The 21,375-nt window shown below is 39.6% G+C and overlaps 2 protein-coding genes across 2 annotated transcripts in view; one reads left to right on the forward strand and one right to left on the reverse strand.

Annotated features, from left to right (window-relative positions):
- uchl5 (ubiquitin carboxyl-terminal hydrolase L5) overlaps positions 1-6,798 on the reverse strand; it is a 38,728-nt gene extending 31,930 nt beyond the window's left edge. The window contains exons 1-2 of the mRNA XM_060829707.1: positions 6,642-6,798; positions 3,000-3,063 (exon numbers count right to left, since the gene is read on the reverse strand). Of these exons, the coding sequence (XP_060685690.1) occupies positions 3,000-3,063; positions 6,642-6,717 (140 nt within the window). The 5' untranslated portion in view covers positions 6,718-6,798. The remainder of the gene's footprint in view (positions 1-2,999; positions 3,064-6,641) is intronic.
- Positions 6,799-11,370: 4,572 nt separating this feature from the next.
- ro60 (Ro60, Y RNA binding protein) overlaps positions 11,371-21,375 on the forward strand; it is a 37,332-nt gene continuing 27,327 nt past the window's right edge. The window contains exons 1-2 of the mRNA XM_060829708.1: positions 11,371-11,462; positions 18,862-19,477. Of these exons, the coding sequence (XP_060685691.1) occupies positions 11,457-11,462; positions 18,862-19,477 (622 nt within the window). The 5' untranslated portion in view covers positions 11,371-11,456. The remainder of the gene's footprint in view (positions 11,463-18,861; positions 19,478-21,375) is intronic.

Genomic DNA, 21,375 nt, shown 5'->3' on the forward strand with positions numbered 1-21,375 from the left:
AGATACATACTTTGGGCCTGCACCTAATTTGTACTCTTGTAAAAACATGTTCATTTATTTCAGATTTATTAAACCTAGTTATAACTCTGATTCAATGACTGTATTAACCAAATATTTCAAAAATTAAAACAGGAATACAACTTTCTGGTTTAGCAAAGAATGCCAACTCCATGGCTCAACATCAATCTAACGTTTTGAGCAGTCCTGCACTTTCATCAGTTTGCAGTTCATTTGGACTTTACATCCGAATAAAAATTATTATGCCAAAATACAAATTAGACTGAAATCTATTTTATCATCGGACTTCTACCAAAACATCAGGACTTTTGGGGTTCACGATTTGTAAACCAAATACCTGTATTAAAAACTACTGGAAATAAGGGCTGAAGCAGCACTCAGATGAACAAACTGATACACTTTTGATTTGTTGGCCAGAAACAACGCACCTTGAACTCTTCTTCTTATTTTTGGCATTCTACTGCGATTTATTCAGAATAAATTTGTTTTTAGACATGAGAAAAATTGTTTAACATTTCTGAAAGATCTAAATGCACACATAATGCATGTGCTCATGCAACCAAATCATTAACCACATAGCAAAAGGTAGAGTTTTTTTTAATGCTCACCACAGTCCTCTGAATATAAACATCAGATTACCATATTAGAATCATTCAAGGGCATCTTACTAAATTAATAATGGACACCTAATATTATCGCAGCTACCTTCAACATTGGTTACTTTTGTATGAGTTGGTATTGCTATTGATGCATTGTGAAATTCAGGGATTAGTCAGTGAAGTACCAATAATATAACAAAAAAAAATTTTTGACGTGGTTCAAATAATATTTAAATATTTAAAAATTAAAAATCTCTATATTGGACAGGAATTTTATGCAATCATTTTGCTCACATTAATAATGGACATTGAAGTTAAGCACATAAACAGTCAGAAATGGGATTATATCATGTACATCGGTTAATTGCATATTCCCACTATATGTAGTGCACAGCATCTTCTCTTCAGCTCACCTAGTTTTTAAATACATCCTGAAATATAAAACTTCCTATCATGTTTCTACTGCCAATCACTTTGACATTTCTTCAAGATTTCTTGGTAGATTTGGATACGTTTATGCTGTATATTTGCCACCTACTTAATGCACTTTTGGAACTATGTACTCTTAAGGTCTCAGGATTTCAGTAATATTGATATTCATGTTGGCACAGTCAAATTTGTTTGGCATTATTTGCTCACCTCAACAAATTTGTGGTCTACATCCATCTCTGGAACAAAGTCTGCCACAGGTCGCTTTGTTCCATATCCAAAAATTGAAAAAAAAATCACTTCTGCCCCAAAATAATGCGTGTTACAGAGTACATTAAGAACTGTATCAACAGTTCCTGCTGCATAACAAATTGCCTGTTATTAAGGGGTTTTATCATTTGCAAAATTACAATTAATCATAGAATCCTTACAGTGTGAAAACAGGCCAACTGCCCAAGAAGTCCACACAGACCCACCCAGATCCATTCCGCTATCCTATTACTTACATTTACCCCTGACTAATGCATCTAACCTACTCATCCCTGAATACAATGGGCAATTCACCTAACCTACACATCTTTGGATTGTGGGAGGAAACCTATGCGGACACTGGGAGAACGTGCAAACTCCACATACATAGTCGCCCGAGGTTGCAATCGAACCTGGGTCCATGGCGCTGTGAGGCAGCAGTACTAACCACTGAGCCACCCCAGTATGGAGAACAAACATGATACAACAAATAACAGCATAGCCAAGAGGCTTGACAAAAATTTTGCAAACCATTTTCCAACGTATAATGCATTATATTTTAGAAACTCCATAACTAATCTCTAGAAACAGCAAAGCTCTCCAAATAAAACCACGTTTTTTTTCATTTCAACTACTATGAAAGCCCCAAAAAACAACAACACAGCATTGAGGAATCTGACGAATGCCAAATGAGACATTAGAAATAGGAAAGTCTAAGAGAAATCTAATAAGATTACCTTATTCATATTCCCAGGATAATCCATTACCAAATTGTTCAGTTTCACACTCATACATACATATGTACATTTTAAACAAAAATTATTAAAACCTTCAATGCCTAGTAATTGAGGAGTTGGAAAAATTATTCTTGTGGAACGACAAACAAAATATCAGAATATCCACACTGACAAGTACAGCAAAAGGTTTTATTCCTATAGCTTGTAATATAGTGATACCCTCTGAAGTTGGTTATTCAGCTTTGTCTTTGTAAAAGCTAGCCAACTCATCCCTTTCTCCCACCACTTCCCCATACTGATGCTTTTGCTGCTTCAAACAGTTGCTCCTCATTTACCCTGTCAAAACACTTCATGATTTTGAAGACCTTGATTAAACCACTCCTTAATCTTTTGTACTCTAAAAAGAACAAACCCAACTTCTTTGTTTTTCTACGTGCCTAAAATTCCTCACCCACTCTAGTTCAATCTTACCCATACCCTTTCCAAGATTTTGGCATCTCTCCTATAAAGTAGTTGCCAGATCGGACACAAAACTTCGGCTGGGATATACCTGGTGTGTCATACAGTGTTAACATAGCTCCTTGGCTCGTGAAGTCTATTCCTTTTAATAAAGTCTTCTTTAATGAACCTTCTCAACTTGTCCTAGATAAAAATGAGTGCATATTCACCCTCAAATCAGTTTCTTAACTCCTATTAAAATTGTACTTCTGAATATTTCTTGCTTCTCCTCATTCTTCCTATCAAAGCATATCAACGTGCACTTGTGTCATACAGCATCTTCACCTGTCTGCATTAACCCCACTCTGTCCAAATCCTCTTGAAGTCTGTTGCTATCCAATAGCTGTTTACCATAGTGGTCTTCCCTTAACCAACGTGCTGATTTCTTTATTGTATGTCTAGATAAAATAGAACTGAAACAAAAATAACAGTTTTTCAAGCTGTGTTTTACTTAGGCCTGGTTACTTACTTTAACTTGTCAAAGTGTTCTGGTTCTAGGCTCCATATTTCTTCTACCTGAACACCTTTGCACCCTGAAAAACAACAGCAGTGCTGTTAAATACTAGTCCAATTTCTTGCATATTTCTAAGATTTGTCTTATGCAGCGCCAACTAATTGTTTTAATTAGATCATCTTGGGAGGGCGGATGCCTGTGGTAGTGTGGGGAATATTTAACATTGCATGATGGGAAAAACTCTCATTGCATGATGGCCAACTCTCAAGTTATAGATCAATAAGTTAAAATGGACTGTGGCAAAAGGTCTGAGATAGTAAACATGACACAAGCTGAATGCATACATAATCTCTAACCTTGTAACGGTTCCTTATTTATTTGGAACTGCAGATTTTAGTGTAAATAAAATATCCGTGTACAGAAACAAAGTTATGGAATGATGATATGTTTTGGAAAACCAGTAAGGCAAAGCTCAGTGTTACAAATGACAAACATTTCACGATAATTTGTCACTTCTCAGCATATTTTAAAGTATGTAAATATTATCCTTTCCTTTGTAAAGGCACGGAAAACGTGGAAAGCTTGGGATCCTTTGGTTTCTCCCTCATGTTTTTTTTCGCCAAAAAAGCTGCATGCGGTGTTTTTTTTTAAGTGTGGAAACAGGCCCTTCGGCCCAACAAGTCCACACCGACCCATTTCCCTACAATTATCCCTTCAACTAACGCTACAGGCAATTTAGCATGGCCAATTCACCTAATTTGCATATTTTTGGACTGTGGGAGGAAACCCACACAGACACGGGGAGAATGTGCAAACTCCACACAGTCAATGTGTGAGGTGGGAATTGAACCCAGATTTCTGGTGCTGCGAGGCAACAGTGCTAACCACTGTGCCACCGTGCTGCCCATGGTAGTACTACTCTATCATGCTTGGGGCAGCTGCCTCAAATTTTAGTGCACAAGTTAGCACACAGTCCTGGACCTTGGAATGTATCTCTGTCTGTAACACTGGGTCAAGGACAACTCTTTGTATAAAATGTCATTCATTGAGTTGATGGACCTTGAACAGGTTGTGTTCAAGTTGGTTATGTTGGTTTGATGTGCATCCGAGAGCTGCCCAGCACACAGAATCCTACATCATAGAGCTGTGAATGATGAACCTCAAATGAACTATTTAATCTCTCAAGAACCTCTTTACAAAGGCACAGTTCAAAAGGAGGTACCCCAACAGTCTCTTCTCCCATCACAGACACATCAACAGCAGTGCGAGAAAGAGTATGACTCTGGGCACGTAGGAAGATTATGACTGGAAAGACATTTCTCACTACTAGTTAAGCTGCATCTTGGGGCTTATTTGTAATGTAGCATTCTAATGGGAACCAACTGACAGGATCAGTCCTTTCCTTTTATTACAGGGTCTCTAGGATGTTACACATTAACCACTACTTAGGAAAGCTGTAGTTAAAAGGTATTGTTTTGTATAAATATTTCCAAGAGAACTATTTGGAGCATTCCATCTCAATGTGGACAAACCCATTGTTCACGATATTCAGGACCAGTAGAACCTCAGCATGTTACGCGATTTGATGGTTTGCGCACCAAGAGTCTATACATAGCCATCATGATGAGGCGAACATTTGCTCTCTGTATTTTATCTCCTCTATCTGGAGGTTTGTATGTCATGCCTCTGTGAACGCAGTCCATTTGACATTTAAGGCCATCATGTTCATTGCATCAATTACACAATTAAGCAATACATTCTATCTGAGTACTCTGCCCTAGATCTTTGATTCTTTGTCAGTTTCAACCCAACTTGCTTCTTTTGGCAGTTTTTGTCAGTGGTGGCTTGCCATCTTCTTTCATTATTCTCAGGGTAGGAAAAGTACCTAGGTCCCAAGTCTATCCCAGTCAGAACAGAAATCAATACAATGCTGTTGGTCTTATTCTGGACCGCTGAGTCAACTGAGCTAACCGACCCCAAGTCATTAATAAATATCTTCTAATGAACAGTATGAAAATGAAAAAAAAATTTGCTTCATACAACCTTCTCACTGGTACTGACAGCAAAACCAGCATTTATTACACATTTCTAATTGCCCTTGAGAATCTGGCATTCAGATTTTTTTGAACCATCAGTGTACTTAGGGAGGGAGTTCAACAATTTTGATCTAATGAAAGAACAGTGAGACACCGAGTCATAGAAATGTGCTTGAACAATGACAGAAACTTGACTCAAAAAAACAGCAGTACTGGGTATTAAATATTCAAGGATACAAATCATTCAGAAAGGATAGAGAAGGAAAAAAAGCTATATTGACAAATGCAAACATTACACTATTGGAGAGAGAGAGGATACCCCAGATGGATCAAGAACAAAATCAAGTTGATAGTTTTACTCTTTCAACAGAGCGTCTGTAGTGGTAGATGTTTGAAGGTGTGGTACCAATCAAGTGGGCCACAACGTCCTGGATGGTTTCAAACTTTTTGAGTGTTGTTAGAACTCTCCAAGGGTATTCCATTGCACTTCTGATTAAATGTGGACAAGCTTTGGGGAACCAAGAGGTGAGGCACTCACTGCAGTAATCCTAATCTCTGGTCCACTATTATCCAGTTCATTTTCTGGTCAATGGTGACTCCCAAGCTATTGGAAGTGGGGATGCAGTGATGGTAACAGACAGTAAGAAAGTTAATTCTATTTTCACATTTGTGTGTAACATGTCACTTTCAGTCCAAATCTGGATGTTGTCCAGGTCTTCTTGCATTTGAACATAGCCTGCTTCAGTGTGACTCATCAGATTCCCTACTTTGACCTTTTGATGGAAGGAAGGTTATCAATGAAGATGCTTAAGACAGTTGGATCTAGGACATTAGCCTGACAAACTCCTGTACAGATGTTATAGAACTGAGACACCAACTAAGTAACACTTTGTGCTCCGTATGACGGCAACAAGGGGAGTGTTCCCATTTACTCCAGTTTTGTTCAGGCTCCTCAACACCATAGTCAGTTAAATGCAGCCTTGATACCTACTGCAGTAGGTATTTCATCTCACCTCTGGGATTCCGCTCTTTTGTCCTTGTTTGAACCAAGGCTACAGTGAGGTCAGGAGTTGAGCGGCCCTGACGGAACCCAATCTGGGGCATGAGTGGGCTGGTTAGGGCAAAGCAAGCAAAGTTATTACAAACGAGACGTAATACCTTTCAAACTTCGCCTCACCTTTTGCGGCCTTGAAATCGTGTCGCGAGCTTGAGCGCTGGCAACACTCAAACTCTGTTGCACCGCAAACAAAACTATCAACTCCCTCGCAGGCTCACTGCAGGGGAAGCTCAAAGATTGGGCCTAACTTGACATGCTCCGGTGCGGGCAACAACGGCAACGAAAGCCAAACAAATGACCGAAAGGAAACAACAACTGCCCGGGAGGGAGGGAAGAAAAACAAAATCAGTACGGTGGTGCAGTTATGCTCAAGTAATGCTTCCTGCTCCTTGAAGACAGCATGAGTGGACCTGCACTCAGCTCCAGGCTGCAGCGAGCAGGCCAGAGGCAGCAGCTCCCTCTCCCTCTCTCTGTGTCATCTTGGCCACTCGCCCTCCAGCTCCATCCCTATCGGGCCGCTACACCTAAACCACGCGGAGAGCACAGGAGTGTTTACGGCCGTACCGAAACCCTTGATTAGCTCTGTGAACACTCCGGGATCACTCTCCATCAGGCACCATTCCCCGGCACTGCCCGCCATTTCTGCAGCGTGCGCCTGCGACTCGCACGGGGGCTGGTAAAACTCCGGGAGGACAGGAGGCCAACACAGCCTTCCCGGCACACCCCGCGCCCCCGGCACACCCCCCCCCCCAACCTCAACCCCGACCCGCCTCGGCCACGCCTACCCATCGTTCGCGCAAGCGCGCCGCTGGTTTCCACGACAACCGACAGCAAACTGGACCACGGCAGGAGGAGATTGACAGCAGGGATGCTGGTGATCTCGTAGCATCCTATCTCACCCTATCATTGATGTGGAGGTGTGGGATTTGGACAAAGGGTTGGACAAAGTTAAAAATCACACAACACCAGGTTATAGTCCAACAGGGCGGCACGGTGGCACAGTGGTTAGCACTGCTGCCTCACAGCGCCTGTAGACCCGGGTTCAATTCCCGACTCAGGCGACTGACTGTGTGGAGTTTGCACGTTCTCCCCGTGTCTGCGTGGGTTTCCTCCGGGTACTCCGGTTTCCTCCCACAGTCACAAAGATGTGCAGGTCAGGTGAATTGGCCAAGCTAAATTGCCCGTAGTGTTAGGTAAGGGGTAAATGTAGGGGTAGGGGTATGGGTGGGTTGCGCTTCGGCGGGTCGGTGTGGACTTGTTGGGCCGAAGGGCCTGTTTCCACACTGTAAGTCTAATCTAATCTAATCAGGTTTACTTGGCAGCACTAGCTTTCAGAGCGCTGCTACTTCATCAGGTAACTATTTGACTTCATCCTATCATTGTCAACTCTCCGAGATTGAATGAAACACTTCCCTCCTAGGCATGACTGCAAAACAACCTGGACATTACCAAAGACAAAGTGTATTTAATTTTCTTTGAACACTGTGTTCTATTTTGTTATCAGTTGGACAGGTGATAGGGAGAAAGTACAGGCAATCCCCCAAAGCACATATTTCTACAACACCAGTTAGCTATAAAACGATTGCCTGATTTGGACTGATATTTGCAAAGTACAAACTTTCCATAGCTGTATTGGCTATAACATGATTCCGGCCCCAATAGTTTATTGCACAATTTCCTCATAAAGCAAGATCTCACGGCAACCAAACTATGGTGTTATAAGAGAAGTACCTATATCTGAGGAGTCCAGTTTCAGTTGGTGGATATTTTCAATATGGAAGTCATAGAGTCGTACAGCATGGAAATAGACCCTTCAGTTCAAATCATCCATGCTGACCAGATATCTTAAATTAATCTAATTCCATTTGCCAGCATTTTGCCCATATTGCTCTAACCTTTCCTGTTCATATACTGATCCAGATGCCTTTTAAATGTTGTAATTGTACCAGCCTCCACCACTTCCTCTGGCAGCTCATTCCATACATGCACCACCCTCTTTGCAAAAACGTTGCCTCTTAGGTCCCTTTGAAATCTTTCTCCCCTCACCTTAAACTAATGCCCTCTAGTTTGGATTCCCCCACCCCAGGGAAAACAGCTCATCTATTCACCCTATCCATGTCCCTCATTATTTTATAAACTTTTATAAGGTCACCCCCTCAGCCTCTAACACTCCAGGGAAAGTAGCCCTTGTCTATTCAGCCTCCCCGATTGCACAAACATTCCAACCTTGGCAACATCCTTGTAACTTTTTTCTGAACCTTTAAAGTTTCACAACATCCTTCCAGTGAACCAAAGGAAAAATATTATGAACTTGGGTATCTTTTGGACATCTTTGGATACCTCTTCTGTTGATAAAGACATTGTTATGTTGCTCTTTGCTGGTTTCTACTCTCTGAGAACAACCCCGATATTTGTGAAAAACTCAGCAGGCATGGGAACATCTATGAAGAGAAAGCAGGCTTACTTTTCAAATCCAGTGACACTTCCTCAGAATTACTATTTATTAACTTCCTCTGTCACATTTTGGGTTTTCAGGCAGTCACCAGAGGGAGAACCTTGATGTAATACTTTTTTAAAAATGTCATTAATGAGCTAAATATGGAGCTCAAGGAGCTGCATTCACAGAACAGCTGGTTTCATTGCCTTAGACCAGATTTTTGATGAGAACCTCTAAGCCAACTCTTGAAAACAAAGATAACTTTGCATTATAGTTACTGCTCAGACATTTGGCTGCTGTAATCATCCTATTAATTTGAACTCAGCGAGAGTCACTGACAATTTAAACTGATGGAGTTTTGTGATGGAATATGGTGTGTCTATTTTTATATCATTACTGTAGTTAAGTATTACAGGGGAAATATGATCATCACTTAATCAATGAATTACAGCAGTGGTTAGACTTAAAGAAGAAGCTGACATCATGCAAAGACCGGTCAGCAGGTTCTATCAGCAATATGAGGTGCTATTCTTCCAGGCTCATCACAAGCTAATCTGCAAATTGACAAGAAAAATTTGAACATGAGACTATTTACTACAAGAAGAGGAACAGCAGAGAATATCTAACATGGTAATAATAAATAATTATATATGTACTAATTCAATGGGGATAAAGAGGGGTTGAGGACATAGGATATAAATTTGGATGTAACATTACAGATATCTGGATAGCAAGACATGATAAGGTTTAAATTCTCTTAGAGGTGACAATCTTTTTTGCATATAAAGGTTTATCATAAAACATGTTTGTGTTAACAGAAGAAAAGTAGTGTGAATTAAAAGGATTATTGCAGTTACCTTGCTTCAGAGTTCACCAATTGTTCTAACTGTCAGTTAATTAGCACGGTATCTTACTTAGCTAAATTGATGCCTAACCATCTTGAAAATAGATTATGGTGGCTTTTAAATGTTTAATTTTGACACCAGGAGAGAGAGGCAGCTCCAGTGCACTGAAACCAGCACAGCTAGAAGAAGTCAGCAGGTCTGGCAGCTGTGAAGAGAGAAGGCAGAATTTACGTTTCACGTTTGATGACTCTTCTTCAGAACTGAGTCTCTCCAGCATTCTCTGTATTTGTTTCAGATTTTCAACATTCACAGTATATTGTTTTTATTCCATTGCATTATGGGCTATGCTAAAGCAGAGAAGCCAGTTTAAAGCAGCTGATGTCATAGAGTAGTGACTGATTGATTCAGAGACAGAATTGAAGAATGATGTTTTCAGATTTATCATTCGGCAGAACAGAAGAATTTTCACTTTTCAGAGTTGGCATTATAAAAGAAAAAATGTAGACTTGCAACATTTAGGGATAGGATTTGTTCTTACATGGAAAAGACCCTGCATCACTATGCAGACTTGCAATTACATATATATATATATACCATCACAGATGCAAATATTCAGCCTATGTGGTTCACACCATATAAGATTAAGAACCAAATGTGTATATTTGACAAAGTGGAGGCTATAGATTGACAATATTTGGTTATTGTAATAAAATCTGCAAATGTCAAAGCCAGCACTTCAGCCAAGATATTCCAGTGCAGGAATGACACAGTCACTCAACAGTATTGAAAATTCCTTGCATTTCTTATTCGTAAAAGGAAAACAAGTCTAATTATATTTGGATATATCCACAAAAGAATCAACACTGCCACAATTGCCTGAATGGTTCCTTCTGGGTAGTATCAGTCTATGATTCTAAGAATCAGTATAGCTCAAACAGCCTCAATAATGAAAAAGGTAACTATTCTCCTAGAACGTAATGACAAATCATTGACAACTTCCTTGTCAATATTAGTTTGATTGTATCAGAATCACTTGGCTCCAGAAATCAACATAGGTCTGACCCGGACACTGAAAATAAGGGGTTAATGTCATATGAGTGGTGAGAATAAGGAGGTAGCATTTAACTGAATATGGTACAAAACTATGCTAGAAAATCTGAGATAAGTTATAGACAGTGCATAGGCAATTAAGGCCTTGAGAGCTGTACAGAAAGATGGTCATGGTTGTTGGAAGTCAAACAAAAATAAGTGTGAACATTAGTTTAAGAGAACAATTAAGAAAATGACAAAAATTTCCAATTAATCTAAAATGTTTAAAGTACTGTTAACAGTAAATTAACTATCAATATTGTTTTGGAGTCAGGGAAGCTTTTCATACCTTGATCTCTCAGGTGAGCCTAACAGTTGTGGAAGCATCATGGTTATCGGTGATTGTCACCTGCTCCCCCTACAAGATGAGTGGGACGTAGCCAATACGGTAAGAGAAAGGCAGGTAGCCAGAGTCTGAGGAAGTGTCATTGGACCTGAAAGGTTAATTTGGAGTTCTCTCCACAGATGTTGTCAGATCTACTGAGCTTTTCCAGATATTCCTGGTTTCGTTTGTGAGCCATAAACATACCTCCAGTACTTCCAAACCCATCCTGGACCTGTAAATTACTGTCTTTGGTTGGTCATGACTGAGGGACTCGCAGGGCTGCTGAGGTTGCTAGATTCTTTTGGAATCCAGGACTGGGATAGTCGAGAAGAAAATAAAGTCCTTCTGGTTGGAAGGATAAGAAATATAAGGCGGAGGTGGGCAATGGTCTTTTTTTCCCCCCCTCTGGCCACTGAGAGTTGTTCCCTTTGGGGCCAGGGATGTAGAGAGGAAGATGAGGTCAGTTCTCGCTTCGGCCAGTGGTGGCGCTGCGGCCGGAGGATCTGATTGGTTGGCAGTGACGTCAGCGCGAGTGGAAGCCCGGATGTTGCTGTGGTAACGGGCGGCTGTGGGAGTGAGGGTGAGAGAGTGGTGTACAGACAGAGGTTAAGGGGGGGGGGGGGTAACACCTTCCGTTGAGTGTATGCCGTTATCCGACACATCCCAACGGTAGGGAACGCAGCATGGAGGTAATCTCACTTTTGTTTACCGGTGTCACTGGTTAATATTTGGTTTCGCTTACCCGGGATTTAAAGTACCCCCACCCAGGAGCAGATAACCGAAAGGAGTTGTCGTGATTCATTCGCTGCTGACTGGGATAAGGCAGGCCTCGAGTGACTGAGGGGCTGAAAGATATTCACATTCCCTGTCGTCTTTTACACAGGCGCCCTAAAATATGATACACCATTCATTATAGACGCTAATAGTGGTACTTGAGCCTTGAAACTTTTGTTATGATAAAGGAGCCTCAGCAACCGCTCCCTACCTTTTCAATGTAACTAGCTACTGCCCTCCCACTGCACGCTAGCCGTGGAGATCAGAAATTTGGACCGTTTAGTATGTGAGAGCCACAGACCTGCGGACTTGACGCGCGTTAGAATTGTTTTCAAGTTGAGTCTTCGTTTTTATTAATTACGACGCCTTTGAAATTCAAACCCAAAGGTACAAGGACGTTCAAAATATCTTCAACGAACAGTTAAATGGTTGGTACGAAATAATATAAAAATGCTCGGCAAGCATCGGACATGAATCCCAGTGTCTTTGGAACGAGGATAGTAATTGGCTAAAAGAGTGAGCTTGCCATATGTAGAATCGTGAAGTTCATGGGGTGAATTCTTGCAGTATAGTATAGAAATGTTTTGTATTAGAATATTGTTTTTGGAATTTGATATACTCACTGCAAATGAGTTTGACATTTTGTCTTAACTGTGAGACATCCAGGAATGATCAGGATACTTGCTTTGCTTAAGGTTCTGACAGCTTAGTATGTGTTTGAAATGCAATCTGTTTAGAGGTAATACTTTTCTTTTTAATCTATTGAAATAGAAAATGTTGAAATCAGCATGCAAAAGAAGCCTGATTTAATTCCCACTCACCTTTATTTTATAACCATATCTGTAATAGCATGGGGCAAATATTTACAATTGATTTGCCCATGTAAATTTACACCAGTTTTCAAAGTATTTTTTTTTGGTTTTGTTATGGTACTGCGCATTTTTAATGATTCCTTTTTTATGAAAAACATAATATATTGCACATGAAATCATTCACAACTTAATGCAACTATTGAATACAAACATTTTCAGGTACAAAAGGAATGACTTACAATTATAGATTTTTTACTCAACCTGTTGAGACACCATGTGACAAGTATCTGGGGAGGCAAACAAACCCAGACCTTCTGGAGACTTGCAATTATATAGTGCCTTTTTCAACCATTGCACGTCTCAAATCGCTGAACGGCAATGGAATATTTTGTGTGGTCACTGCTATAATATAAGAAATGGGCTAACATAGAAAATTCCCACAACAAGCAATGTGATAATGACTAGATAATTTATTTATTGTCTTGGTGATTGAGGGACAGTTGTTGCTAATGTAGTGTGGATAATGGTTCTGCTCTTTTTTGATATCATATTATATGGTTTTTGTTGCATCCATCTGAGATGAAAAACTTTAACATTTTATAGAAAATCTATGTTAACAAGATCCAAGCTTGAATTAGCAACAGAGAGACATCACTTCACCTCAACAGAAAATTTTACAAACTTGCAGTGTTACAGTTCTCCTTTTCCCAGTCCCAGCTATTCCCCTATACATGTGTACATATCTCCAGACAATTAGTCAATCAATTAGCACCTGCACTCATTTCCCTTTTAACCCTAGTTGCTTGATATTAACAATTCATTTTTCCTTAAATAAAATACTTATGTACTTTGTGTTAAAATACAATCATCCTTTTATATTCGCTCAACATGTTTAATTACCAAAAAAAGCAAAAATTGATTTTCATATTCTTGCAACACCATAAATCTCTTTTGAGGTCAAAATTATTTCTTGGAACAGCACTTTTTGTAAAACAATCTGACAATTAATGACTTCTATCAAAACAATTTACCTCAAATCTTTTTTGTTTCCCAGGATTTCTTTTATATTTACAAAGCCAATCCTCAATTTTTTCAGCGTGCATTTATTGAACGAACATTGTGTAAAGGGAATGGTTATTCATAAAACATCCTCTGAATAAACATTTCTCAGATTGCCTTCATACAGGGTTTCCTTCAGGAAGACTGCGATATAGTGGTAATGTCACTGTACAAGTAATTCAGAACCTATGGCTAAAGTTTTGAAGTTATGCGTTTGAATCCCACCATAGCAGATGGTAAAATTTGAATTTCATTAAAAACAATTGCTGGAATAAAGGCCCAGCATAATGGTGACCATTTAACTACTCTTAATTGTTGTAAAAACCCATCTGGCTCACTAATGTCCTTTAGGAAAGAAAATATTTCATCATAAGGGTCATGAAGTCTAGTCTGAGTGTGCAACCATTTTAACTGTCCAGCTTCTTAACTGGTCTGTTTCTGCCCTGAATGTCAGGTCAGCTTTCAATGAGAACCTGGCCTGATCAGTTGAGATGCAATTAATGCTTTCTACAAAGACCGCCGAGCCAAAGGTCATTTGGCTCTGTTTATTTTTCTGTGTAATATCTGTTTCAGAGCCTCTTAGATCTGACATTGAGTATTAAATTCTCTTTTCATTTTATTCATTGTATATAGCTTGAATTACACAGAACATCCCCACGGCAAATCATAAACCTGCCAGTTGCCTATGTGATACCAGTAGAACATTTTACTTAACTGAAAGCAGATGTAACAATCTACCTTTAACTAGATGGACCTAACTCAGGAACATCATGGTGTCATAGAATGTATAGAACGGAAATAGATCCTTTGGTCCAACCCGTCCATGCTGACCAGATATCCCAACCCAGCCTAGTCCCACCTGCCAGCACAGGCCAATATCCCTCCAAATCCCTCCTTTTCATATACCCATGCAGATGCCTTTTAAATGTTGCAATATTACCAGCCTCCACCACTTCCTCTAGCAGCTCCTTCCATACACGTACCACCCTCTGTGTGTGAAAAAGTTGTTCCTTGGGTCTCTTTTATATCTTTGCCCTCTCACCCTAAACCTATGCCCTCTAGTTCTGGACTCCCCCATCCCAGGCAAAAGATGGTGTCTATTTACCCTATTCATGCATATATTCTCCCTATAGCTCAAATCCTCAAACCTTGGTAACATCCCTCTAAATCTTTTCTGAAACCTTTCAAGTTTCATAACATCTTTCCGATAGGATGGAGACCATATTTGCACACGATGTTCTAACAGTGGCCTAACCAATGTCCTGTACGGCCGCAATATGACCTCCCAACTCCTGTAGGGAAAAAGTGAGGTCTGCAGATGCTGGAGAGCAGAGCTGAAAATATGTTGCTGGAAAAGCGCAGCAGGTCAGGCAGCATCCAAGGAACAGGAGATTTGACGTTTCGGGCATAAGCCCTTCATTCCTGAAGAAGGGCTTATGCCCGAAACGTCGAATCTCCTGTTCCTAGATGCTGCCTGACCTGCTGCGCTTTTCCAGCAACACATTTTCAGCTCCCAACTCTTGTACTCAATACTCTGACCAATAAAGGAAAGAATACCAAACGCCACCTTCACTATCCTATCTACCTGCGACTATGCTTTCAAGGAGCTATGAACCTGCACTCCAAGGTCTCTTTGTTCAGCAACACTCCCTCCGACCTTACCATTAAATGTATAAATCCTGCTAAGATTTGCTTTCCCAAAATGCAGCACCTCGCTTTTATCTAAATTAAACTCCATCTGCCACTTCTCAGCCCATTGGCCCATCTCGTAATCTGAGGTAACCTTCTTTGCTGTACACTACACTTCCAATTTTGGTGTCATCAGCAAACTTACTAACTATACCTCTTATGCTCGCATCCAAATCATTTATATAAATGATAAAAAGTAGTGGACCCAGCACCGATCCTTGTGGCACTTCACTGGTCACAGGCCTCCAGTCTAAAAAAACCACCCTCTGTCTTCTACATTTGAACCAGTTCTGTGTCCAAATGGCACGTTCTCCCTGTATTTCATCAGATCTAATCTTGCTAACCAGTCTCCCATAGGGAATCCTTATGGAATGCCTTACTTAAGTCTATAAAGATCATGTCCACCGATCCTTGTTGCACCATTCAACCCATTAACAGTTTAATTTTCCCTGTTTTCGATGGTTAAAAATGCTTATTTTTGGAACTTTTCATGAAGTGAAAATGCCGCTTTTAGATTGACTTGCATTTCTCAGAATGCGTTGCTGGAAGTGCAGAGGAAGTCTTCAAGATAATTTTTCTTGCATTCAAGGAATAGGCTGTAACATGTTCATGATCAATTCTCTCTTCAGAACACCAAGCCAATAATCTGACTTGAGCCCCATCATGAAGCACCTTTTCTGTTCATATCATATGTGTGATAAGTCTGGCTGTTTTCCAACTGGTACGTCAGAGCATGCACCAAATTCTTTCCAACTATCCAACTCCTTGTTTTGCATCCTTGATCAATTTTATCTATTAATTTGTTAGTAGCTACTAAACCTCTTTATCATAATGTTCCTAGCATTCCTATTCTATTCTATCATTCTTGTTAACATCATGCTATGGCCTCTGCTTGACCCTCCTATCTCTCTGTATAAAGATTACTGTTGCAAGAGCTTTCCCAGCTATAATAAGAGGATCTGTCATTAGGCTGTGATTTTTTTTTCTCTCTCGGGTTGTGCTTCTGGAGATCTCAAAGTGTTTCTAACTCTCTGCATTTTTACCTTCTGTTCCTTATTTTGCACTTTTAATTAATCTTTGACATCCCTCAATACACTGGACTCTTCTGGCATATATGTTACATTCATGTGATTGTCAGTCATTGTCCTTTGTGCTAAATAGCCTTATTCAATATTTCACTCTCTATATTCAATCAGTTCAGTATCAGCCATTGCTTATTCCTTGCGTGTGAAGCATATGGTTCCTCATCCATTTCTCCTGTGTGCTTTAGTTGGATTTTTAACTTGCGGTGAATAAGTAAATTGTTGATGTAGTTTTAATACACCTTGCTTTTTTTTTCCCTTTAAAGTCCTGTTCCCTGATGCCAGTGGCGTTTTTTATTGTGCTAATTGAATATTTTCAGTCTTGTCAAAGTGATGTCCTAATGTTTGGTCTGGATAAACTGTTAATCCATATCCAGCTTTGTTTGAAAGTTTTTCATAGACTACTTGTTCCACAGTAAGTGCCAATGACTGGATTCTACATTATTGCTAATAAAATGGAATCATTATTCTTCACGGACTTTAACGTTTTGTTTTGCCCAAACTTGAAGTGAGTGGGATTTTCATACTCTGTCCTTTCTATTTATCTAGACATCTTTTAACTCTGTACAATGTGGGTGACCACCTCCGATCCAACATAGTGTATTGAATAAATCCACAACCTGAACACTCATTACTGGACTAGTGTGAGCAGTACATAACTCTCAGACTGATCAGTATTATTATTTTCTCCATCCGAATCTTCACTGTCTTGTGCCACTTTGCCCTCTTGTCCAAAACAGAATAACAATGTTAGCAATTCATTGCATAATTATGTTGTGTTGACATTTCCCCAGGTGTTCTTGAGATTCATTGTTCTGTTATAGTTATGCAATTCCTTTTGTCTGTCAAAAATTGCCAAAGTTATCTCAGTGCTCACCCTTTTATTTGATTCTTATTTCATATTGACACGTGCCCCCAATACTTGTATAGTCTTCAGATGTTGCTGACATTGAATCTTCTATCTTTTGTGTTACTGTTGATTGTCCTATTTGCCAAGGAATTTTCGAATGCATATCTCTTTCTAAGAATCTAGCTCTAGTTAACACCAAGGGGTTAACCATGTCTTTGCACATTCCAACAATTTAGAACCAAGCACTGAGTTAGTAATTTCCAAATAGAATTTGTAAAGTCTTGTATATGGTTTGCTAAGTTCTATTGTATATTCTTCATTGAAATCACAATCTGGCTTTCTTAATTTATCAAATTCTAACAATGTCTTCAATGCATTTAATGCACCATCTTTTTTATAAATGTTGTCCATAATTTTTATAAGAATTTCCAAACCTTTGTTTTATCTGAACCCCTCGGTCATTCAATGTCATTGACAACATTCATGAGGCCCATTAACATTGTAAGTCCTGCCGTTGTTTGTCTTACCAAAATGCAACACCTCATATTTATCCAAATTAAACTCCAAATGCCATTTCCTGGCCCATTGGCCCAATTGGTCAAGATCCCTTTGTTATCTTAGATAACCTTTTTCACTGTCTACTATGCCATTAATTTTCAAGTCATCTGTAAACGTACTAACCACGATTCCTATATTCTCATCCAAATCATTTATGCAAGTGAAAACAACAGTGGACCCAGCACTGATCACAGTCCTCCAGTCCAAAAAAACAAACTTCTACCTTAACCTTTTGTGTCTCCTACTATTGAGCCAATTTTATATCCAATTGACAAGCTCTCCCTGAATCTCATGTGATCTAAGTTGGCTGTTCAAGTCCAACATGACTTGTTCAGAACCAAATATATCTGGAAAAGTCATATTGGACTTGCAACATTAAAACTGTTTCTTCTCTCACCTTAAGTGCTGAGTTCTTCCAGCACTTCCTGTTTTTATTTCTGATCTCTAGCTTCCACAGTATGTTGCTTTTACTTTGATGTTCCCTTGACAAGGATTTATTTCCTGATAAGGAAGCTAGTGGAATTTGAATCCAGTTAATAAATCTGAAGTTGAATGGTGACTGCAGTATTGGGGACCATGAACGTTATGTCAATTGTTATAAGTCCACCTGATTCACTTAACTGAAAATTACATTTACCTAGTCTGACCTAACCTGCACTAATGTGGTTGTCCTCTGAAATGATCCGACAAGCCAAGGACAATGGGGACAGGCGCAAGGATTGTGACACCTATATCTAATCAAAGAACAAAGAAAAATACCAAGTGCATGAAGTAGAAAAGTACTGATTAGGTGGTTGGATGGGAGAACGTATAGTAGATTCCCCCCATCCCCTCATCCGCGGATTTGGTTTCTGCGGTTTACTGCAGTCCAAAGATATATGGAACATTCCAGAAATAATTCCGGGGGCTGCTGGGGAGGTAAGTTTCTCATTTAAATGAGAAGGTTCACTACTATCCACTGTTTTGGTTGATCTTGGAATGTACTACCCATGGATACTGGGAACACCTGTATGTGTAGAAGGAGTAATGACTGAAACGTCGACTCTCCTGCTCTTTGGGATGCTGCCTGACCTGCTGTGCTTTTCCAGCGCCACGTTTTTCGACTCTGATCTTCAGTATCTGCAGTCCTTGCTTTCTGCCAGTGAGGTTGACAACCTATTTCCATCCTTAAATTTGCTATTGCTAGGTAGAGCAATAAGAAATTCTATCTTTGAAAAGATTAGCTTCAGTATTCATAAAATATTTTATTTTTCTCATTCCATAGTGTATCACAGATGGACTCAAAGCTGTTAGAATGTCGTCAGAATCTGAAGTACACCAGACAGAGCTATTGAATGAGCAGCATGCAGTGAACTCTGAAAGTAGTTCCATGTGGCAAGTGACCGACATAACCCGTCTGCGCCGATTTCTCTGTTTTGGTTATGAGGGTGGGACATACTACACCAGTGAGGACAAACTTAAAAAAGAGAACGCTCAGGCCATATTGAGACTAATAGAAGAAGGTAAAGGGACTGAGGTTGTCCAGGAAATAAAGACTTTTGGTAACGAAGGCAAAACAGTCACACAAGAACCTGTTTTGTTTGCTTTGGCTCTTTGCACGCAGTGCTCAGATGCTTCCACAAAACAAGCTGCGTACAAAGCACTGGCTGAAATCTGTCGCATTCCAACCCATCTATTCACATATATTCAGTTTAGAAAGGATCTCAGTGGTGGGACGAAATGTGGTATATGGGGAAGAGCCCTAAGGAAAGCAGTGGCAAATTGGTACAACAGTAAAGATGGGATGACTATCGCAATGGCAGTTACAAAGTATAAGCGGAGAGCAGGATGGTCACACAAAGACTTGCTTCGGTTGTCACATTTGAAGCCAGCTAATGAAGGTGAGTAATAACATTGTGGTTCACTGATTTTTGATTTTAACATTTTCACCACCTGACTAGAGCTGCAGCTGCTCAATGAGATGCAATTCCTTGTGTACCAACAAATTGTTGATTCTATGATTTCTATCAGTTACTTGTGGTCATCTGCTCAAAATCCTGCCTTAGCTTAGATCAGTTAACTTGGTATCGGCTGGATATTGAATTTTGACCTTTATCATGTAACATTTGGCAATGCATTTACTCTTGAGTGTCCAGGACTCTTGGTGTGAATAAAACTTAAATTTTCACCATATTATTATTGTTTAAAATATTGCAATATAACCTGAATTCATTCTAACAGTGGTTCTTAGCTACCTACTCCATGCCATGATATTTAGATGATCGAACTGAAAGCACGTGCTTGCAAGTTAGGATCAGGCTAAGTTCAGTGATCTTATCAGTCCTAATAAGATTGGATGTTGTCAAGTTCAATGTTTCACGCCCTCTGCCTATGGCAGATATTTTTTTAAAATGTTAAAGTAAATATCATGGAGTACCATTTTTGCTGAAGTTTTTTTGATTCAGTTTCTTTCAATCGTCAACAAAATCATGGACCCGTGAATGTGAATTGCAGTGATGTTCATTTCTTTAAGAGTTAAGTGATTATGTTCTTAACTGGCAAATGATAATGAATACACGAATAATTATAGACACAAACACCATCTGCTTGAATCTTGTGTCCCTGTTTACTAATTGATTTTTCCTGCTCTTTTTTAAAAAGTGCATTTTATATAGCAATTCGATTATGTGTCCAAAAGTGTGGAAATAAAGTTAGTGAATATAAAATTCTCAAAACAAATTAACTGTAACCTTGAAGCCTGTTTTTGTTATTGGAATATTTTTTATCATAAATTCCTGGTATCGCTAATAAGTTCCAGACAGGGATGTTTAATAGCTTTTAACAAAACTGGGTGGCTCTTGTACTTTGCCTTGAAATTTCTTTTGGTCTGAGTAACTACACCTGACTATATTATTGTGCTTCATTGGGTCAGCATGCTGGAAATCATGCCACACTTTTCCTAAAGTGGTTATAAAAGTTAAAGATTTCATCAAAGTATGCAAACTCCCTATTTTACCTGCCTTCAAGACCCAGGTTAATAGAAACCAGGGGTTTGCACTTCACAAGTATTACTGTCTAAATAGATTCTAGGTACGATAGCTGACCTTGTGGCCTCAACACCATTTTCTAGCCTGTGCTTCATAATCTTTGACTCCCTTGTAGGTCAAAGATCTGTTGAACTGGACTTTGAATATAATTAACAACCCAACCTCGGCAGCCCTCTGCAGTAAAGAATTCCTTACATTTACTACATTCTGAGGGAAGGAATTCCTTCTGATCTCTGTTTTAAGTGTGCAAACCCTTACTCTCTCATTATGCTTCCTGGTCCTAGACTCTCCCACAAGAGTAAACAACCTTTCTGCATTGACCCTGTCAAGTTTCCTAAGAATCTTTTGTTTCAATAAGGTAATTTCCCATTCTTCTGAATTCCAATGAGTACAGGTCCACCCTACTCACCTTGTCCTTGAAAGACAGTCCCTCCAGGCATGGTGTAAGCCCACTGTCCAAACCTGGTTTACCCAAATTGGTCAACTTGGCTTCAATATTCACTCCAAGAGACAATCTAGGGAGCCTTCTCTGAAATGCCTCTAATACAAATAAATCCTATCTTGGATAAAGAGAAAAAATCTGTACATAGTGCTGTATGTGTGATCTCACCAATGATCTGTTGGCAGTGATGAAAATTAACTGTTTTTAAACCCTGTACTGTTGTCATAAAGGCCAACCCAGATCGTAAAAAGTCATTACTGATCACAATGCTACATTGATCAGAGCAGCATCTATTTCTTTGCAAAGGACG

This window comes from Hemiscyllium ocellatum, chromosome 9 (genome assembly GCF_020745735.1).
Source record: "Hemiscyllium ocellatum isolate sHemOce1 chromosome 9, sHemOce1.pat.X.cur, whole genome shotgun sequence".
Classification (NCBI taxonomy): domain Eukaryota; kingdom Metazoa; phylum Chordata; class Chondrichthyes; order Orectolobiformes; family Hemiscylliidae; genus Hemiscyllium; species Hemiscyllium ocellatum.